The sequence below is a fragment of the Chinchilla lanigera genome, unplaced genomic scaffold (assembly GCF_000276665.1).
Source record: "Chinchilla lanigera isolate Chin_1 unplaced genomic scaffold, ChiLan1.0 scaffold00041, whole genome shotgun sequence".
NCBI lineage: Eukaryota > Metazoa > Chordata > Mammalia > Rodentia > Chinchillidae > Chinchilla > Chinchilla lanigera.
Window position 1 is genome coordinate 12,602,206 of NW_004955442.1, and position 21,296 is coordinate 12,623,501.

At 52.3% G+C, this 21,296-nt stretch overlaps 1 protein-coding gene across 1 annotated transcript in view; it reads left to right on the forward strand.

Annotated features, from left to right (window-relative positions):
* Positions 1-21,296, forward strand: part of Ppl (periplakin) — a 45,490-nt gene that overhangs the window by 20,288 nt on the left and 3,906 nt on the right. The window contains exons 2-21 of the mRNA XM_005391258.2: positions 672-771; positions 5,513-5,667; positions 6,342-6,462; positions 7,059-7,184; positions 7,273-7,314; positions 8,830-8,991; positions 9,067-9,174; positions 10,200-10,295; positions 11,728-11,850; positions 11,965-12,111; positions 12,664-12,815; positions 13,620-13,717; positions 13,870-14,027; positions 15,257-15,435; positions 15,512-15,650; positions 16,516-16,709; positions 18,416-18,566; positions 19,307-19,390; positions 20,113-20,229; positions 20,714-20,806. Coding sequence (XP_005391315.1) covers positions 672-771; positions 5,513-5,667; positions 6,342-6,462; positions 7,059-7,184; positions 7,273-7,314; positions 8,830-8,991; positions 9,067-9,174; positions 10,200-10,295; positions 11,728-11,850; positions 11,965-12,111; positions 12,664-12,815; positions 13,620-13,717; positions 13,870-14,027; positions 15,257-15,435; positions 15,512-15,650; positions 16,516-16,709; positions 18,416-18,566; positions 19,307-19,390; positions 20,113-20,229; positions 20,714-20,806 — 2,545 coding nt within the window. The remainder of the gene's footprint in view (positions 1-671; positions 772-5,512; positions 5,668-6,341; positions 6,463-7,058; positions 7,185-7,272; positions 7,315-8,829; positions 8,992-9,066; positions 9,175-10,199; positions 10,296-11,727; positions 11,851-11,964; positions 12,112-12,663; positions 12,816-13,619; positions 13,718-13,869; positions 14,028-15,256; positions 15,436-15,511; positions 15,651-16,515; positions 16,710-18,415; positions 18,567-19,306; positions 19,391-20,112; positions 20,230-20,713; positions 20,807-21,296) is intronic.

A 21,296-nucleotide genomic window follows, 5' to 3' on the forward strand; every position in this document is an offset into this window, starting at 1 on the left:
AAAAGAAAATGTTTAAAAATAGGAGTCTGGGCCGAGCTTGGTGGTACATGCCTATATTCTCAGCACTCAGGAGGCTGAAGCTAGAGAATTGCTTCGAGTTTAAGGCCAGCCTGAACTCCATAGCCAAGACCTTGTCTCAAAAAACAAAACAAAATGCGAGGCATAGTGCCGCATGCCTGTAATCCCAGCACTCGGGAGACTGAGGCGGGAGGATTGCTGCGAGTTCGAGACCAGCCTGGGATACAAAGTGAGCTTAAGGCCAGTCTGAACTACATAGCAAGACCCTGTCTCAAAAAGACAAAAAAAGCAGAGGGTAAGGGAGCCTAAGGATGTAGTTCAGTATAAATGTTCAGTATAAAAGTGGTTGTCATTGTAGTTCAGTATAAAAGTCTTGGGTTCAAACTCTGGTACTGTTTTGCGCTTTTTTTTAATGCATTTTGCCAATATGGCAGACAGAAGCATTAGACTGGATGATCAAAGCGGGAGCTAACACCCCACCCCAGGGGCAGCCTTTTCTGTGGGGCTTCAGTGACATAGCCCTGTAGGGACAGCTGAGCTCCTGAGAGGCTCAGTGGACTGCTCCTGCTCAACCTAGGAGGGTGGGGAGCTGCTGGGAGCGCAGCTCCTCAGCCCACGTCCCATATCCAAGTCCCCTCACCTTCTGCTCACAGCATTTCCAACAAGGAGCTCTCGGAGCTGATTGAGCAGCTGCAGAAGAATGCGGACCAGGTGGAGAGGAACATCGTGGACACCGAGGCCAAGATGCAAAGTGTGAGTGCCCCCCAACACCAAGGGCTTCTCTGAATTAAGGTTCCTGCCCTGAATTAAGATTCTGCCCCCCCCCCCGGGGGACATGTGGCCATGTCAGGAGACATTTGTGGTTGTCATAGCTGTGTAAAGCCAGAGCTCCTGGTCCGTAGAGGTGGGGACCAGGGATACTGCTCAGCATCCTGCAGTGCACAGCATGGCTCCCATCCGAGAAAGATCCAGTCCCCCACATCACTCTGCTTGGGGTCAGGAAGTCCCCCTGCACGCAGCACATGGTCATGGGGGAGGAGGCTTCCAGGGACTGAGCTTTTGCTGCCTCCAATGAAGCTTTCCTGGTCTGGAAAAAGACCAGCCTTGGGGTCTGATGTGCCTCACCACTCCCGGTGTGACCTTGGGAGAATAAGTCACCTTTCCTCCCCACCGGGTGGTTCCCTCTGAGAGGGTAAGCGCCATCACCCCACCTGGGGCTTGTTGTGAAGGTTCCACAGGACTCTGTAGGCGCCAGGCAGGGTTCCTGTGATCCCCAGCCGCTTTCCACCCCTCACACATCTGCCACCAGGCTTGCCACGCAGGCTGCCCTCGTGCCTAGGTCTCCCTTTCTGAAACACAGGGAAAACGGTGGCTGGCAGACTCTCCTGAGGCTTGAGCACAGCATCTCTGCCCTGTCTGTGCCTACACACCAGCTTCTGAGCTGTCTGCCTTCTCAGTGCACATCTGGCCCAGCCCAGCCTTTCTGGGCTTCTACCCATTTCATAGCTGGAGAAACTGAGGTGGAAAAGGGCCAGGGTGACTAATCAGTGACAGACCTGGCCCCAGGGGCAGCCTGCAGGTGGGGCTGCCATACTGAGCAGAGAAAACAACACAGAAGGCCCAGCTACATTGGAATTTCAGAACACAAATGGAGTTTTAGGATCATAGGGCCCCGCAATGTTTGGGCTGCCTTATACTACCAAGTTATCCATTGTCACTCTAAAAGGCTGAGGCAGGAGAATTGCAAGTGTGAGCCTAGTCTGGACAACTTAACGACTTAGTGAGACCCTGTTTTAAAATGAAAACTAAAGAGGGTAGGGGATGTAGCTAAGTACAAAGGCCCTGGGTTCAATCCCCAGTACCTTTAAAAAATTGCTCTCTAGAATTCAGATTAACTTGCAGCCTGAATTTTATCTGGCATCTAAGTCTGGGGTGGTAATTAGGGTCCCACCAAGAGGGTTGGGCGCTAGGGGTGGAGAGGGCAAGGTTTGCCTGGCCCCACTGCTGTTCCAGGCTCAGGCAGGGTTGGTTCTCCCACCTTGGCCACCGCTAACGGCTTAGTTATTCACCCTGAGGGCATCTAGAGGCGTGAGGGGACAGGTTTGCACACACACACACACACGCACGCACATGCACTCACACACGCATGCACATGCACTCACACACTCACACACGTGTCCCTGCAGGTCCCATGTCTCCCTGGTCCTCCAGCTCTGGCTGCCCCAGGGCTGTGCCCAACCCCCCAACACACCTGGCCCCTCTTGCAGCCCCCACACAGCTGCTCTGTCTTCTCTTGGGTCTCCTCTCCCTCCATCCCCTGCTTGGTGTTTTCTCTTTCTAAAATGAAAAGCAGCTTGCATGCCTCTTTTTTCCCTCACAACAATAATGTGTTTGTTACAAACATTTCAGGGCAGATAGACAAGTTTAACAAAGTAAAATCCCACAGTGTTCCCCCGCCAAGGCATCTGTCAGCAAGAAACACATTGGTGTGTGTCCATCTGAGCGTCTCGTGTGAGTGTGCGTGTGAGTGTGACAGGGTCTGCCCCCCTCGTTGTATTTGCCAGGAAGAGTGACTCAAAGTAACAACAAGTCCTGGGAGGTCGTGTTGAACTGCTTTTCCGCTTCGATTCAGCAAGCCTTAAAGAGGAAGCCATGCTTTGAAGGCTGTGAGAACCAATCTTGTCTCTTCTTTTTCTCGAAGACATAATTAATTTTATTACCCAGATAATCTCCTGAATCTCTACCGTTTTTTCCCTTGACACTGAGGATAGAACCCAGGGCTTTGGAGGTGCACACCCCCCCCCCCGCCCCACCACCTTTTTTACTTTTGAGGCAGAGTCTCACTAAGTTGCTAAATTTCCCAGGCTGTGCTTGAACTTGTAGCTCTCCTGCCTCCACCTCCAAGGTTGCTGGGAATACAGGCATGGAGCACCACACCTGGCTTAAGAAACCTTGCATAGCGCATATAAAGCACATAGAAGTGTCAATATTTGAGTTCACCTCTGAAATTTTGCCTTAGTAAGTAGAGTCACCACTGCCCAGGCAGAATAGAGAGCATTTTCCAGAAAGCTCCTGGTGATCGCCCCAGTCCATATCCCCGAGAGGCCACCTCTCTGCTGACCTCTCTCTCTGTCAGTCAGTTTTGCTGACTTTAAACCCCCGTACGCCAACACAGCGTCCCTCGGCTGTTCTGGTCCTTTGTCCCAGTCGCACAGGTGTGTTGAGAGCTTGCTTTCTGTCCCCACCTGCCTGAATTAGGTAATGATTAATGGACTTCTCCTTCTGCAAAATTAATCTTTGCCACTGGGGCTGCCAGGGAGAGCTTCAGGTCAGCTGGGGAGGAAGGAGTGGATGAAATTCCACCCAAGCCAACAAGCATGCTGTTTTATTGTAATTAATTGGCCAGGCCAGCCCCAGGGTGTAGGGATGCTTGATTCCACTGGCTCTGACCCACGGGGCTTGTCTCCCAGCCCCCTCTGCGTTCCCTGAGTGGCCAGGAAAGGGTGGTCTGGACATCTTCTCTTTTCCAAGAGGAAGCTTTTTAATTAATTAATCAATCTGTCTAATTATCTAGCAGTATTGGGGATTGAGCCCAGGGCCTTCACCCTGAGCTACATCCTAATCTCCCGTTTTTCTTTTCTATTTTGAGACAAGGTGTTACTAAATTATTACATTGTGCAGGCTAGATTCAAACTTTTGATCCTCCTGCCTCAGCCTCCCAGAGTGCTGGGAGTATAGGAGTACACCACCAAGCCTGGCTCTACAGGAGGTAGCTGAGTCTTTATACCAGCTGTCACGTACCCATGCTCATTTCTTTTTTCTCTTCTGCCATTTCTTTTCTTTTCTTTTCTTTTCTTTTCTTTTCTTTTCTTTTCTTTTCTTTTCTTTCTTTCTTTCTTTCTTTCTTTCTTTCTTTCTTTCCTTCCTTCTTCTCTCTCTTTTTTTCTTTCCCTCTCCCTCTCCCTTCTCTCTCTCTTTCTCTCCCTCCCTCCCTCTCTCTCTCTTTCTATCTATCTATCTATCTCTTGGTCCTGGAGGTTGAATCCAGGGCCTCTCACCTGCTAAACATATTCTCTACCACTGAGCTATGCACCTCTCCTTCCTGGTCTGTTTTTAAGAGCTGTTTTGATGCATGTTCTACATATAAAATGCTCAGATTTCACGCATGGAAGGTCAGATTTTTAGGGCCTTTAGCAAATGTACAGCTGTTTCCTTGAATCAAGTCAGAACTTCTGGTCTCCCAGTAAGCTCTCTGGGCTGTTTCTATTCATGCATTTCCTGCCCTGCCACAGGCTGCCGCTCTCTCCTGTCTTGGAGTCTGCCTGTTGGGACATTTCACACAGATGGAATCATGCGCAGCCTGGCATCTGTGCCTGGCTTCTTTCACTTCATGTGTTTTTGAGATGTAGTGTGTCTTTTTTTCACTGAGCTGTGTCCCCCAATTTACTTTGCCTCTTGTTTTGGTGGTGGTAGGGATGGAATCCAGGACCTTTGCGTGCCAGGCGAGTGCTCCACCAGTGAGCCATACCCCGGCCCCTACTTTCTCTCTTTTCAAGATGGGTCTTGTCTTGCTCCTGATATAGAGATGGAAACCCAGAGACCAGCGACAGGGGCACTGGCTGCCCCTGGGTGCCTCAGTGTTGCTCTGCACTCAGTCTGCTCGGTGGAAGACTGGAGGCTTCACCTTGAAGCATCAATGGGCCTGCGTTATTGATTCCTCCCTTAAATCCACTCTGCATCCCTCTGGTCCTGTATGTTCTGGTCCCAGTGCAGCCCTTCTTTCCCGTGTCCCAGCCCATCCCTGCCCTCCAGCCACAGCAACCTTTTCACCAGGCCTTAACCATGGCTTGCTCTATCTTGCCTCAGGATCTTTGCACAGACAGTTGCCCCTGCCTACAACATAGTTCCTGCTATCCTTCTTTAGTTTGTGTCACTACCTCACCAGAGGGGGCTTCCCTGGCCAGTGGAGCTAAAATAGGGCCCCTCATTTCCTCTCTGGTGCATTTCCTTCACAAGTACGACCTGTGCTGAACTTGCAGTCACCTCTACGAGGCTAGCAGTCTCCCAGACTGGAGGGTGAGTGCCAAGCAAGTGGGGTCATGTCCTTTCCACTCCCAGCTGTGTACCCAGTGCCCAGCACATAGTACGTGTATTATTCGCTTTCTTGATGCTAGGACAAAATAATGATGCCTGCAAGTTAAAGGAGGAGCGGTATATTCGGCTCACAGTTTCAGTGGGTTTGGTCCTCAGTCAGCTGGCTCCAAGGCAGGAGCACCATGGTAGATGGGCCTGGAGAAAGAATGACTTCCAACCAGTCTCTGTCTCCTTAACAAGACTTTTTCAGGGGGTACATCTTAGATGTAGGCCGTAACAGTAGGTGTTTGAGCCCGTTTACTGAGGGACCAGAGGAAAGGCTGGAAGGAGCCAGGGGAACTGCTTGTTGCTGTCCTGCTCTGAGTCCTGCCTGCTGTCCCCTCTCGTGTGGCCCTTACAGGACGTGGCCCGGCTGCAGGAGGGCCAGCAGCCTGAGCACCAGGACGTGGCCTTGCAGAAGGTGTCAGACTCCGAGAAGCTGCTGTACATCCTGGAGGCAGACGCGGCCGTCGCCAAGCACATGAAGCACCCACAGGGGGACATGATTGCAGAGGAGTAGGTCCCCTCAACTCTGGGGCCCCGGGGAGCCTCTCTGGTCTGTGGACCAGGTGGCTACAGGAACCCAGCTGGGGCTTAGGGAGGGCTGACTGGATGATGCCAGCATGTGCCGGATGCTTGACCTTGTCCTCACGGAAGCCCTATTCTGCCGCTGGGGAAACCGAGGCTCAGAGAGTTGATGTCCCTTGTTCTGGTCCAAGCTCCCTGAGCTGTCATGCTGTGTGACCTCTTGAGTTTTGTAGTGAGTCCCCTCAAGGCCTGAGGCCCCTATTCTGACTCCCCAAACTTGTCCTTCACACCTTGGCTCGCCATGAGTGAATCAGCACCCCAACCCTGGCAAGGCAGCAATCTCTGGGACCCCACCACCCCCTTTTTCTTGTGCATAGTGGGCACACTTACGTGCCACTGCTGGATGGTGGGCTCCAAAACCTTCTGTGGCCTGGGCACATCATGACCCCCCAAGAAATGTTAATGGAGGAAGAAAGTTTGAGGTGCCTTGGACAGAAGGAGGGGAGAAGAATATAGTGATGGTTTAGAACCCAAGACCACCATGACCCTGTATTCCCAGTCCCTGAGCAGAAAGCCCAAGCTGGGGTCAGGTCCCTTCTGAGGCTCGGGCAGTGCTTCTGCCAACAAGCTGCACCAGTCCAGGGGTCCCTCTCCCCACTCAGCATCCGCCAGCTGAAGGAGCGTGTGGCCAACCTCCGTGGGAAACACAAGCAGGTCTACAGCCTGGTGGCGAAGGAGGTCAGCCCACAGGTCAACTGGGCAGCGCTGGTGGAGGAGAAGCTGGTATGTGGGCCGGGTGGGTGGGGGCACGGACAGAGCCACCATGGTGCTGCTGGGAGGGCTGGGTCCCCAGATCTCCTGACACTGTGATGATAAGAAAAATAAGACTCAGGGGAGGCCATTGCCAAGGTGGGAGCTGCACAGCAGATGCAGTGGAGATTCAGACCCTGCCCCCACTGAACCCCAGCTCATTGGAGTCCTGGCAGGGCTCTTGGGGCAGGCTGGGGGCAGTCTCCACTTCAGCTCCACCAAAGATCAACTCACAGCTGCTGCAGTGTTTTCACACTGAGGCCCTACTCGCTGGCTCTCAGTCTTGTGACCCTGGGCACGTGGCTTCTGCTTCCCCAGCCTCTGTTTCCCCATCTGTGATGTCGGAACAGTAGCTGTGCGGTCTTTTTGAAGTTTCTGTGAGACTAAGGATAGGCTCAGCAGGCGGGTGGTCAGCAGTACAGGTGCCTGTGGCCTCCCTGAGCACCTTTACGGACCCTGGCCACCCTGGAAGGAAGAGGTCGTTTTTCTAGTCTGGGGCATAGAACAGGCTCCAGGGAGAACTGCAAGCCCAGCCCCACCCACTCCTCTTGGCTTCTTCCCGCCACCAGGACAAGCTGAGCAGCCAAAGGTTCGGGACAGACCTGCCGCTGGTGGACAGCCAGGTGGAGCAGCACAACATCTTCCACAATGAGGTCAAGGCCATCGGGCCCCACGTGACCAAGAACGGGGACAAGGTGGGACACGCGGTGGTGCATGGAGAAGCCGGGAGGGCCCCCCCTACACCCTGACCCTGACCCTACCTACCCTTGGCTTTGCCCTCAGGAGCAGGACAGCGAGCTGCAGGCCAAGTACCAGAAACTGCTGGTGAGACCCCCTGGGACCACGGGATGGGAGCTCACGGGTCCTAGGGATCCCTTCCTCTCCTAAAGGCAGTGAGGGTGTGCAGTAAACAGTCCCCACTCAGCAGGAGGGGATTATGTGGAAAGAGACCATGCTCCAGCCCCTTCCTGAGAGGTGATCACGTGCCTTGTTGGCTTTGTGGAGACCCTGAGAGACCCCAGGGTACAGCCTGTCTTGCGATGTGCTTCTTATTTCTTTGTTAAGAACTTGCTCTGGGCCAAGTATATAATCCTTTCCTTCTGTTTTCTTTTTCAGACCATTAGAGAATACATCCTTTTTTTTTTTTTCCAATACTAGGGGATTGAACCCAGAGCCTTTATGCTGAGCTACATCTCCAACTCTTTTTCATTTTATTTTTTAAATTTATTTTGAGACAGGGTCTCACTAAGTCACTAAGTTGTCCAAGCTGGGTCTAAATTCAAGATCCTCCTGCTTCAGGCTCCCAGAGTGCTGGGATTATAGATCTGTGCCAGAATGCCCTCCCTTAAATTTTGAAACAGGGTCTCACTAAGTTACCCAAGCTGGGTTTGAACTTAGAATCATCCTGCCTTAGCCTCTTGATTATAGGCTTGTGGCAGCACACCGAGCAGAATGCATGTTCTTTAGCATTGCATAAGTGATCTGTAAATGCTCCCTTGTGGCAGAAAACACAGAGGCAGCTTCACGTAACAGGAGCCAGACTGCCACTACCCTTGCTTGTTGATTCTGACAACTTGATGCTTCTGCATCTGGAAAATGGAGTTCCCATGGAAATGCTCACAGGAAATGCTCACAGGAAATGCTCCAGCCCTGCTCACAGGGCTGCTAACATTTCAGAAGGTCTTGCCTCGGTCCTGGCCTACGGAGGGCCCTCTGCACACGTGAGCTGTGGTTCCTCTTCTCCGCCATAAGACTTCCAGATGCACCTTTCCCTTCAGCTTTCTAAACGTGATCACAATAAAGATAAAAGCATCATGGTGACGCACACCTGTAATTCCAGCACTCAGAGGCTGAGGCAGGAGAATTGCAAGTTCAAGCCCAGTTTGGACTTGAACTGAGTGACTTAGCAAGACCCTGTCTCAAAATAAAAACTAGAAAAAGGGAATGAAGCTCAATGTGAAGGCCCTGGGTTCAATTCCCAGCACCACAAAAAAAAAAGGTAAAAGTAGAACTTATTACCGCAGTTGATTGAGCACCAGCTGTATGCTAGTCTATGTGCCCTACATGTCAGCACTGCTGTTATCCTCATTTTACAGATGGGTAAATTGAGGCTTCAGGAAAATGTCAGTCCCATGAGCATTTTGCCAGTCTTCTTCACTGATCTGTCCCCAGTGCCTGGAGCCATGCCCAGCATGCAATAGATGCTCAGTAACCACTGGCTGAGTGAACAAGTGTCAGAGTCCAGCTTCTGGACTTGGGCTTGCCCCGGGTAGCCAGATCCTGACACTGCAGGAGTGGGAGGGAGGCCAGGCCCGACACTATCTGTCCCGACACCTGCAGGCAGCATCCCAGGCCCGACAGCAGCACTTGAGCTCACTGCAGGATTACATGCAACGCTGCACCAACGAGCTGTACTGGCTGGACCAGCAGGCCAAGGGCCGCATGCAGTATGACTGGAGCGACTGTAACCTTGACTACCCCAGCCGCCGGCGCCAGTACGAGGTGGGCACGGGCCTGGGGAGGGCCAGGAGGGGTATGGGGCTGCCAGGCAGGTGCTGAGTCTCTGTCCTCCTGCAGAATTTCATCCATCGGAACCTGGAAGCCAAAGAAGAGAGGATCAACAAGCTGCACAATGAGGGTGACCAGCTGCTGGTGGCTGAGCACCCTGGGAGGAACGCCATTGAGGTGAGTGTGCCCAGGGAAGGGGGCTGCTCTCAGTGGGGGCTCCTCTCCTGTGGCCTCTGCCTGTAGGCTGCCTGGAGTACGGCAGCCCTGGAGGTGAGGTCCCGGGATTGCATCCTGGTTTGTGTCTCTCCGTGTGGTTGACTCCATCTTGCTCCGACTCTGCCTCCCCTTGTCACCTTCATCCTTCGCCATGTCCTGCCTCACCCCCAGACTCCTGAAGCACCCGCATGGCTTACTTCCGGGGCTGTTGTACTGAATTCCTATAACCTAAGTGGCTTTACACAGCAGATGTGTGAGCCCGTTGTCGTGGCCGGAAGTATGAAATCCACATGTGGGCGGGCTGTACTACCTTGCGGGAGACGTTTCCCACTTCTTCCCACGTCTGGAGTATTGGCCATCTCCAGTGCCATGTCTGTGTTTGCTCCTCTCGTTTGTTTGTTTTTCTTTTAGTACTGGAGATTGAACACAGGGCCTTGACACTGAGATATATCCCTAGCTCATCCCTAAAAATTTTTGAAACAAGATCTCCCTAAGTTGCCCAGGGCTGGGCCCAAACTTGGAATCCTCCTATTTCAGTTGTCCCAGGTTCCGGGACGTTAGTCATTTCATTTAGGGCCACCCTATTTCTAGGATGATTTCATCTTGATATTCTCACCTGGTCAATCTGCGACAACCCTGTTTTCACATAAGGCCACATTTTGAGTTCTAGGTGGACATGAACTTTAGGAGGACACTCAAGCCCCTGTAATACCTTTGTGAGAATTTTTTAAAGGTACTGCTCAGCTGACCCAGTCCCTGCTTGCCCCTTGGGCAGTGCACAAGCTGAGCATCTGTACATGGCAGCCCCCTTTGGCTCCTCGACATGCTTCCTCCCTTCCTCCTACCCCTGAGCAGGGCCTGTCTACCTCTGTGGGATCTGTCTCCAGACAGATAGGAGATACCTCCCTCCCTTCCTGCTCCCTGGCCCAGAACCCCACCAATCCCTCCTTTGATGTGTGGTGACTGGCTCCCTCTTTCCCTGGCAGGCACACATGGAGGCCGTGCATGCGGACTGGAAGGAGTACCTGAACCTGCTCATCTGTGAGGAGAGCCACCTGAAGTTCATGGAGGACTACCACCAGGTACCACCTGCCCACACCCCTACGCCAGGGGTACCATGTGCCTCACATGGCCTTGAAGTCACGGAGATGCCTCCCCGCCCCCATCCCTGATGTTGTACACAGTATGTCCCCGGCTTGCTGAGCACTTCCCTGGGGACCGAGGAGAGGGAGTTTCATTCAGAAGATCAGGCTGGGGCCCAGGAATAAGTGTGTAGCTTTTAATTTTGATAACTATATGTAACATAAAACTTGCCACTTTAGTGATCCCCCCCTTTTTGAGACAGGGTCTCACTCTGTTACCCAGGCTGGCCTCCAACTCCTGGGCTCAAGCTAACCCCCTGCCTCAGCATCCTGAGAAGCTGGGCTACAGGCATGTGTCCCTGCACTGGGCTTATTTTAGCCAATATTAAGTGTATAGTTGATTGCATTCACGATACCGTGCAACTATTACCTCTTGCTGAGCACGGTGGCCTTAGGATTCACGTGTGTTGCAGCCCGCATCAGTACCACATTCCTTTGTATGTCTGGGCAGTCTCCAGTACAGGTGGTCAGCGGCACTGGGGCTATTAGCAGGTGCTTATTTCCAGAGGTTAAGTGTTTTAAACAAGAGCTGCAGGTGACTCTTGTGACGGGTTTAGAGATCGAAACATGAACTCAGATGACACCATAACTCCTGGTTGGGCATCTGAGTCACTCTGTGGGCTTTTTAGGGATCTCACTCCAGGCTGCGGCCCAAGTGTCCAGTCCAGGGAGCAGCAGACAATGAATGAATTGAAAGTTGATGGCTGAAAGAAGGCAGAACTTTTAAGAACAAAAGGAGGGACGCATAGTAAGGCTCAAGATGAGAGCACAGTCACACGCTGTTTAGTGATAGGAGATGGGATGTGAGAAATGTGTCATTATGCAATTTTGCCACTGAGTAAACATTATAGAGTGCACTTACACAAACTGAAATGGCTACGATGTCAGTAGGTGATAGATTGTGGTGTGTGGTTGACCAGGATATCATCATGTGCCCCAAGACTATATGGTGTTGTCAGGGTGTTCTTAGCATAGAGAGGAATGGAGTAAAAGAAAGCCTAACCTTTGGGTGTGGTGAGACCTTGCCTCAAAATATATATATATAAGGCTGGGGATGTAGCTCAGTGCTCTCTGGACTCAGTCACCACCAAAAAAAAAAAAAAATCTCAACTTACTAGACTATAAACTGCAATTCAGTACATCCTAGCGGTGCTGTCTTGTGGCTTGGTGAGAAGGAGCCGGCTTCTTCCCATGAGGCCCCCAGGAGCCAAGCAGGCAAGGGAGGGAAGGGATGTCCTGAGATTTGCAGAGGGTCCCATCTTGGATCTAGGATGCATGGGAAGCCGGGCCCACCTGAGACTGAGCTTGACACCAAAACCGAGGGACTGCTGGTGGCTTCCTATCTGTGACAGGGCTACCTGTTCTTCCCCAGTTCCACAGAGATGTGAAGGATGCCCAGGAGTTGCTGCACAAAGTGGACTCGGACCTGAACCAAAAATACAGCCCTGACTTCAAAGACCGGTACCAGATAGAGCTGCTGCTGCGGGAACTGGACGTAAGTGGTGGTGGGGATCTTCCCATACCCCACCCACCCTTGCCCAAGCAGCCTCAGGGCGCCCACCCACCCCAGGCCAGGCTGCTGGTCCCACCCTGGCCTTGCTGCCCACAGGACCAGGAGAAGGCACTGGACAAGTACGAGGATGTGGTGCGGGGGCTGCAGAAGCGCGGGCAGCAGGTGGTGCCACTCAAGTACCGCCGGGAGACGCCCCTCAAGCCCATTCCTGTGGAGGCGCTCTGTGACTTTGAGGGTGACCAGGTAAGCTGCTTCCTGAGCCCCAGGCAGTCTGGGCCCAGGTCACTGAAATCTTCAGGGGCTCATGGCTGGATCCAGGGCCTGCCTGGATCACTTTGCTGGCCCTATTTCTCATGGCAATAGCTACACACTCCCCATATCCTGCCCGAGACGCCTGGCCTTTCATTCAACCAGCTTAGCCACCAAAGTCCCAGGGAAGCTTCTCATTGACCCACTTGAGTCATGGGTCCCCCAACCAGTCACTGGCCAGGGAATGGCAGCCTCTCATTGGCCAGACCTGAGTCACATGTCCACCTAGAAAGGATGAGGCCACATGGCTTAGGAATGGGTAGAGGTGGCTTCTCAGTGGGAAATCAAGGTGAGTGTGGGGCTGCAGACCAGCATATACTCCCTTTGTGCCGGCCCCTCTCAACTGTCTCTGGGCAGGCATCTTGGGGAGCATCTGAGAGATGGGCTGAGGCTCCCCCAACCCATGAGTGAGGGGATTGGCGAGTGACTAGGCTCCCTGGCATGGACCGAGGGTCCCTCATCTCCTGTGTTGTCTGCTCCTACCAGGGCCCCATCTCTCGAGGCTACAGCTACACCCTTCAGAAGAACAATGGGGAGACCTGGGAGCTTACAGACAGCACTGGGAACAAACTGACGGCCCCGGCCGTTTGCTTCATGATCCCCCCTACGGACCCTGAGGCCCTGGCTCTGGTGGACAGGTATGAGGGCACAGGAGGAACCAGCGTGGACTGGCCCTGCTCCCATCCTCCTCAGGCTCCCTTGACAGCCCTGGCCTTCATGATTTGGTTGTGATGCCCCAGTCCTGCGACCCCTTAGGGACTCAAGCGGGAGGGGCCAAAACTATTGGCTCTGCTGACTTCTGACTTGGATGTTCAGCTACAGGCCTGGACACTGAGCACCTTCTTAGTGCCTCTGGGCCTTTGCACATGCTGTTCCTTCTGCTGGTGACATCCTCCTTACTGCCCAACTGACTTGACGCCAGTTCTCTCCCTTCCTCTTTGTGCACCTTTGTCCACTGCATGCACCACAGTTTACTAAAATGATTTGCACATGCACCAGTCTTGTTGGACCTAGGCACCTTGGTCAGTACGTGCAGGACCTAGTTCAGTACCTGGTGTAAAGTGGGCACCCAAGGACTCTATAAAGAATAAGCGAATGTCTCAGGAGTGACTGTACTGAGCACCTACTGTATACTGCTCCCTCAGAGGCCACATCTTGATAGCGAAGACTGGTAGCAAGCAGATCATTTAGATACTAAGCTCTCGAGGAGAAAAGGAAGGGTGAGAAGGGGAAGGGAACATGGAGGGCCTCCCCGCACTCAGGAGCAGGTGGACCCACGTCACAGTAGGCCCTTGCTGTTTGCATTATTTCTAGCTTTTCAAAGCACTCTGATGAACACCTTGGCTCCTCTGGGTTATTTGCCCAGACAAAGTTCAGGGTTCTGCTTCTGAGGGTGGTGGGCAGTGGGCTCCAGGGTCCGCATCGTGTTCCTGCCCTCACAGCCTGGGCAGCCAGTACCGGAGTGTGCGGCAGAAGGCAGCCGGGAGCAAGCGCATGCTGCAGCAGCGGCACGAGGTGCTGAAGGCAGACAGCCGTGGGGGTGAGTGCAGGGCCACGTCAGGGGCTGGGGCAGGGAGGACAGGCCAGATTGCATGGGTGTGGGATGGTGGGGGTCTGGTCGCGAAGGGAAGGGGGTCAGGCTGCCTTCTGCCACCCACTGTCACCCCTAACTGTATGTCCTCTCTCCAACAGATGCCTCTGACCTGCAGGGGCGGCAGCTGTTGGCTGGCTTGGACAAGGTGGCCAGCGACCTAGACCGACAGGAGAAGGCCATCACAGGAATCCTGCGGCCACCACTGGAGCAGGGCCGGGCCGTGCAGGACAGTGCTGAGCGGGCCAAGGACCTGAAGGTACTGCCGGGCTGGGGCACAGGCTGGCCCCGGTTCACTGAGTCCTCTCTTGAAGGTCTTATTGCTGTGGGATCTTGGAACATTCATGAGAGATGGTAGCCTGTCATAATAACCAGCCCCTGAGTCATGGAGGTGGCAGGGGCCATTTCTGACACTCCCTGGGGGCTAAACCAAGGACCAGGCTCCGAAGCGGTGCCTAGTTCTGGTACTCCAGCACACCTCCATGATGCGAGCTGGGTGCTGGCTCTATGTAGCAGGTCGGTGTCCTGGGGCTGTAGCCATAACAGTGACAGTAGCAACTGGGACCCACGCGAGCAAGAGGCTGTAGGCCAGGTGGCACGTGGGCTCTGGAATTGCAGAGCTGGATCACTAGGTACTTGTCCAGAGCCCCAGAGCCTCCGACTCCAAAGTGAGGGGCTGCTGGAGGGTGGTGCAAGGTATAGGCAACACTGTCTATCACTGCCACCTTTGCCTTTTGTGTGAGTCCTCCCACAGCAGGGGTGGAATCATCACTGTGGCTTCACAGAGGAACACCGTGTGTGTTTAGAGAAGTGCAGTAGGCCCTGGCATGGCCTCACAGCCGGTTGGGTCAAGGGGATTGAGGGGGGGCAGGGATGAAGCATGAGGCCGTGGAGAGGGGCACTTAGTCCCACCACATCCATTTCTAGGCTCTTTGGGATTGTGGGGGCCCCAGCTGTGAATGGGAGATGACAGTACCAACCTTGGGTATCCCCAGAGTCCGTGGAACCATCCATGTGAAGACTTAGAGCAGAGACTGTTCAGCGATTGCTTGGTCATTGTCTGCATCACTCTCATGACTCACAGTCCACCCACCTCACAGCTCTGTGGGCTGCTCCTGAAAACTGCAGACCACTGGTGTGGGGGCACACACCTGGAATGCCAGCACCCTGAGAGGCTGAGGCAGGAGGATTGCAAGTTCAGGGCCAGCCTGGGGAATTTAGTGACTTAGTAAGACCCTGCCTCAAAAATATTAAAAAGGATTAAGGATGTAGCTCAGTGCAAAGATGCACAGTTTAACATCCAGGACCACAAAAAACAAAAACAAAAGCAGACTGGTAAGCCAGTGCCCAGATCCCATAAGAGTCCCCAGAGTGGGCCAGGCCACTTGCACTGTCCCTAAAGAACAGAACTCTTCATTTCCACTCGGGGTACACCCTTGGGGGAAAGGGGCCCTGGGTCATGGCTAATTCGGGATCTGATCCTCACAGAACATCACCAACGAGCTGCTGCGGATAGAGCCCGAGAAGGTGCGGAGCACAGCCGAGTGCGAGGCCTTTGTCCAGGCCCTCCCGGGCAGCGGCACTGCACCCTTGCTGAGGACCCGGGTGGAGGACACCAACCGGAAATATGAGCACCTCACGCAGCTGCTGGATTTGGCCCAGGAGAAGTGGGTGGCAGACAGACCCGAGGGAGGTGGGGGTGGGGTCAGGGAGCCACCCCCGACTCCTGACCTGTGCCCTCAGGATTGATGTGGCCAACCGACTGGAGAAGAGTCTGCAGCAGGGCCGGGAGCTCCTGGCCTCCCATGAGAACCGGCTGACCCAGGATGACACAGTGCCTGAGAACAGCTCTGTCTTGGATGGCAAGAGGCAGGAGCTAGAGGTGAATATGAGACCTGAGTCCCTCATATTGGGACCTTTCTCTGAGCTGGGTGAGAGGCTCAGGCCATCCGCCTCCCACTCCCTCCTTGAGACAGATGAGAGCACCCCAAGAGGGCTCTAGGAGCCAGTCCCTGGTGTACGTCATACCAGGGTGGAGTCACAAATGGAGACCCGTGGCTCTGATGCCAGCTGCTCATGGTTTGCAGCCTGGGGTGCTGGTATTTTACTATCGAGGATCTGCATAAAACCCAGGTTCCCAGCATCTCTTGCACAGATCTACCAGCCTGAGCCCACAGCCCAGTAGTTCTGCATCTTCGCCATCACCCTGGGCCCACATACAACGCACATGTGCCTGCCAGAGCACTAGAGGCACTCGGAGTCTGTGGTCCACAACAGCCTCTTATTCATGGTCCGTCCTGTGCCTGGGCCTCAGGAACAAGGAAATGGGCCCGGCAAAGGCCTCACAGCCAGAGAGCGGAAGGCCTGCCCAGGTTGGGGCACATGCTGCCCACCCGTGAGGTTTTTCTTTTTTTTTTTTTTTTTTTTTTGAGACAGGGTCTCACTATGCGGTTCAGGCTGGTCTTGAACTCACTTTGTAGCCGAGGCTGGCCTCAAACTCACAGCGATCCTCCTGCCTCAGCCTCCCATGCCCAGCTCTCATGAGTTTTAAGAAGTGAATTTTTTGGAGTTGTGTTTTTGTAACAAAGGACTCTGAAGAGTGACCAGGTCTGAGAAGCACAGAGGCGCAGTCCATTCACCCCATTCCTGGCTTGATCCCTCCCAACACACGTGACCCAATATTCTGGGCAGTGTTCACTGGCTGCTGGGAGCTCCAGCCACAGCAATGCTGTCTCCTCCTTCCACAGGCCATGGCTTCTGAGCTGCAGGCCCAGAAGTTCCTCCTGGGTGAGGTAGAACAGAACCTGCAGGCTGCGAAGCAGTGCTCAAACACGTTGGCCAGCCGCTTCCAGGAGCACTGCCCCGACCTGGAGCGCCAGGAAACAGAGGTGCACAAGCTTGGCCAGAGGTTCGACAACCTGCGCCAGCAGCTGGAGCGCAGGTGAGGGGCACTGTGGTGGGCGGGGCCTGGTGCAGCCAGTCTGCCCTGGAGCACCAGGCTGAGACCCTCTGATGCTACCAGACTGTCCTCTTTTTGAAAACAACATATATAGCCAGGTGTGAGGGGACACCTATAACCCCAGAACTCTGGGAAACTGAGGCAGGAGCTCCAGCCCAACCTGGACAACTTAGTGAGGCCCTGTCTCATGATAAAAAGTCAAGGGGAAGGCCTCAGTGCAAAGGCCCTGGGTACAAAAAAATTAATTAGTTAATTAAAATAAATACGCACACAAAGTAGGAAATTCAGTGACTTATACAGTGTCATCCTTCCACATGTGACATCCACTAGCTGGGCACGTAGGAAGGGATGTGTATGGTGACATCTGTGTATGCTGCTGCTTGTCACTCTTCCTGTCCTGTATTTCTCCAGCCTCCTGAGACAGAGATGGTTATGTCTTTCTCTTCTGTTTTTTTGTGAGTTTGTGTAGAATTGGTTTCTTCCTTAACTATGCGGTAGAGTTCACCACATAGTTCAAGCTGTCTGGTCCTGCAGTTCTTTTGTTTGAGGTATTTGCCTATAGATTCAACCCCTTTAATAGATGTCAGACTAATTGGGGCAACAGTTCTTGAATTAACATCCATAATCTGTGTCTTTGAAGGAATTTGTCCATTTCATGTAAGTTGAATTTATTGGCAAAGTTCACTACAGTTGTTTTCCTGGTATCCTTTCAACTTTTACAGTGTCTGAGGTAATGCTCTACCTTCACTCCTTTCTTTTTTTTTTTTTTTTTTTTTTTTTTTTTTTTGGTACTGGGGATTGAACTCAGGGCATCACATTTGCCAGGCAGGCGCTGTGCCACTGAGCCACATCCCCGGTCCTCTACCTTCACTCCTGATGTCATTGCTTCTTTTATTGTATTTGCATCTTTTTAAAAAATTGCTCAGTGGTTGATCAGTGTATTGATCATTTCAAAGGACTTGCTTTTTTTTTTCTTTTTTGGAGACAGGATCTTGCTCTGTAGTTCAGGCTGGCCTTGAACTCACTATGTAACCCAAGCTGGCCTCAAACTCATGGCAAGTCTCCTGCCTCAGCCTCCCAGGTACTGGGATCATGGCATGCTCCACCATGCCTGGCCTAGAATTAGCTTTTTTTGATTCCAGTGATTTCTCTCTCCTGTTTCCTAGTTCCTATTTCATTGACTTCCTTTCTGCTGTTTATGTTAGGTTTAATTTGTACTTCCTTTTCTCTCTTCACTTGGGAGCTTGGATGGTTGGTCTGAGATAGTGTTTTTAAAATATAATTTTAAAATTATATTTAATAATTTAATGCTATATGGTTACCTCTAAAATTATATTTAATAATTTAAATGCTGTATGGTTACCTCTAAACAGTACTTTTGCTGCCTCTCACACTTTTGCTATTTTCCTGTCAGTGAGTTGGTGAGATTTCCTGAGCTCCCTGTGGTTTCTCTTCAGACTCGGGTTGTCAAGGTCCTGTAAGTGCGCAGTGGGCACCTCTGCCCCTCCGTACACAGACGCTGTACCCTCCACCTTAACGCTTTCTGATGACTTCTGATGCATATTTAGGGTTTGCCCCAGTAATTTTGCTTTTTCCCTATTTTCTTTAACAAATGAGGGCTCAGTGAGGCCTCTCCTTGCTGTGAGAGTGAGAGTCAGCCACGCACACTGACTGACTTTACCCTGCAGGGCCCAGAGCCTGCAGAGTGCCAGGGACGCTTATGATGAGTACCGCTGTGGCTATGACCATATGCTCCAGTTCCTGTCCAGCATCCCCAGCTATGAGCCCCAGGAGACGGACAGCCTCAGCCAGGTGGAGACAAAGCTGAAGAACCAGAAGGTAGGATATCTGCATCTGCTTCTGCAGGCACACGGTGGCCGGGAAGGTCAGAGGACAGCGAGCCCCTTTCCAGGGAGGGAGCAAAGCCCTGACTAAGCTGTCCTCTCTGGCACTAGGTGCTCAGTACCTGGCTTAGCACAAGCACTGTGTATGTGTTGCCCACCTGTGTCTCTTCAGTGCCCAGCCCAGGGCCTGGCCCCACAGACACCCATGTGGCTTGACCATGTGGTGAATGGCTACAGCAACACAAAATGAGGCCAATCCCATCCCAAAGTTCTACTTCCGGTTTCCTCAGTGCCCCAAGCAATGCCTTCAGATTAGGGATGAAGAAACTGAGCATCCAGTGACAGACATTCAGATCCTGGGTCAGCCTGCCCAGGAGCATCCTCCCTGTGCCTTGGTTTCCTTGTCTGTAAACTACAGACCGTGCTTACCTCAAAGGACCATCTGAAGATTAAATGAGATAGTCTAAGGACAGTTATCAGAGCAGTGTCTGGCATTTCAAAGCATGCAACAAACACTTGCTTCCTGGCAAAGGTAACTATCTTCTCGGCCCTTCTTCACGGGGCCTTAGAATTTGGCCTTTTGTAGTGAACAAATGTACACAAGAAAGCCATTCATTATGCTTTGTACTACAACAGGATAATTTCAGGTTCTACGGACTTCTGTTACTATATCAGTAAAGTTTGGGATTGTTTTGTTTTGTTTTGTTTTAGTTTCTAAGGCCTCTTGTTTTACAGAATCTGCTAGATGAGATAGCAAACAGGGAACAGGAAGTCCAGAAGGTCTATGCCAGTTCCCAGCAGTACCAGCAAGCTGTAAAGGTGAGCCATGAAGTCTGCCCAGGGACACACAGCAGGGGTCTCTTTCCACCCAGGAACCCAGACCGAGGAGCACAGGCTCTGGTATGGTTAGTGTCATCCTCAGGCTCTGTCAGCAGCTGTGCAGACTGGCACAGACCTTTGGGAAAACAATCTGGTACTCGGCAGCAAATACCCTGAAACCTTTATATTCTTTGAAGCAGTAAACTCTTTGAGGGGAGGAGTTTATCTTAAAGGTAGAAGCACAAAAGAATAATGCAGGATAAACAAACTCATGTAGCAGCACTATTTACAACGGGAAAGCAAACTAGAAATACTAGAAATGACCTAAATGTCCAATAGCAGAGGAATGGCTGTGTGAATTATCACATGTCCACTTGATGGATTATGAAATCAGCAATCTGGGAAACACGAAGGTGGGTGATGGTAACATGAAGAAAGGGTTATGGTCCAGTGTTCAGTGAAGAAGCAGAAGCAAAATGTCAGATCTTCTGGCCTGTCCAAAGGCCTGGAAGGGACACTCCGTTTGCCTCTTTGTGGTTGGAAGGGAACAGGGGTATGTTGTTGATAGAGCAACAGCTGTCGATGCCATAGTCATTCCTGCTGCCTCCTGGCATGCAGCTGTGAGAAAGACCCGTGCAGACTCTAAAACCAGCCTCTGGCCAAGGGTGTCTTCTTGGCTGCTCTTACCTGCCCTCTGCACTGTTTCTCCCTCTCTCACCCAGGACTATGAGTTAGAAGCAGAGAAACTCAGGTCCCTTCTTGACCTGGAGAATGGAAGGAACAGCCATATGAGCAAGAGAGCCAGACTGCAGTCTCCTGCTGCCAAAGTGAAGGAGGAGGTGAGCTGTGCATGCTGGTGTGTCCAGGGTGGAAGTGGAGGGTGGGCTGCCTGGCTGTCCAGGGTGCTGCCTACACCATCAGCTATAAACACGTGCCCGGGAAACCAGCCGGGCAGGAGCCCTCCCGGGTATGGACAGGTCTGGAAGAAGATAGGGAACTTTTCTGTGGCAGCAACGTCGTTATGCCTAGGACAGCCTGGCGGGAGTTTCTGGTCAGCGCCACGGATTTGGGAGGTTCCCACCTTGCTCCCCTCAGTAAATGTAGGACCAGTACTATTAGCCTCTGACATACATGAGGACAGTGAGGCTCAGAGACTTCCTCAAAGCCACTGGGATCCAGATGGAAACTGGGGCCTTCTGATTGAGTCCCTTTCTCTACAATGAGACTAGAATGGCTACAGGTAGGAATGGGCAAGCAGCAGCTCCCTGGCTCTTGCTCACTTAGCGTGTGTTTGCTGACCGCTCTTCTAAAACTTCTCTGTAGGAGGCTGCTCTTGCTGCCAAGTTCACAGAAGTCAATGCCATCAACAAACAGAGGCTGCAGAATCTGGAGTTTGCACTGAATCTCTTGAGACAGGTAATGAATGCATCTTAGTAAGAAATTCTACTGGAAACTTCTCCCAAGTGAGAAAAGAAGGACCTCCTAGCCAGGCATAGTGGTGCAGGCCTGTCATCTCAGCACTCTGGAAGCAGAGGCAGGAGGATTGCTATGAGTCTGAGGCCAGCCTGAGCTACATAGTCAGTTCAAGGCCAGCCTGAACTATACAGCAAGACTCTGTTTCAAAAACAAAACAAAAAAAAGGACCCTCCTGCCTCAGAGACATGGCTGTCACTTCTGGGCAGTACCAGTGCAAGTACCAAGCTACACTGACAGGATAACTTATGTATTCAATTCAATAAATGTTTGCTGAGGACCTAAAAAAAGTTATTTTTAAAAATCCGTAATCTATGACTGCCATAGCGAGAAACTGGAAGCAGCTCAACACTCAGCAGCAGTGGGCTGGTTAAATGGTGTCCGCACGTGGAGTACCATGCTGCTGTGAAGAGACGAAACTGCACTCAGTGCC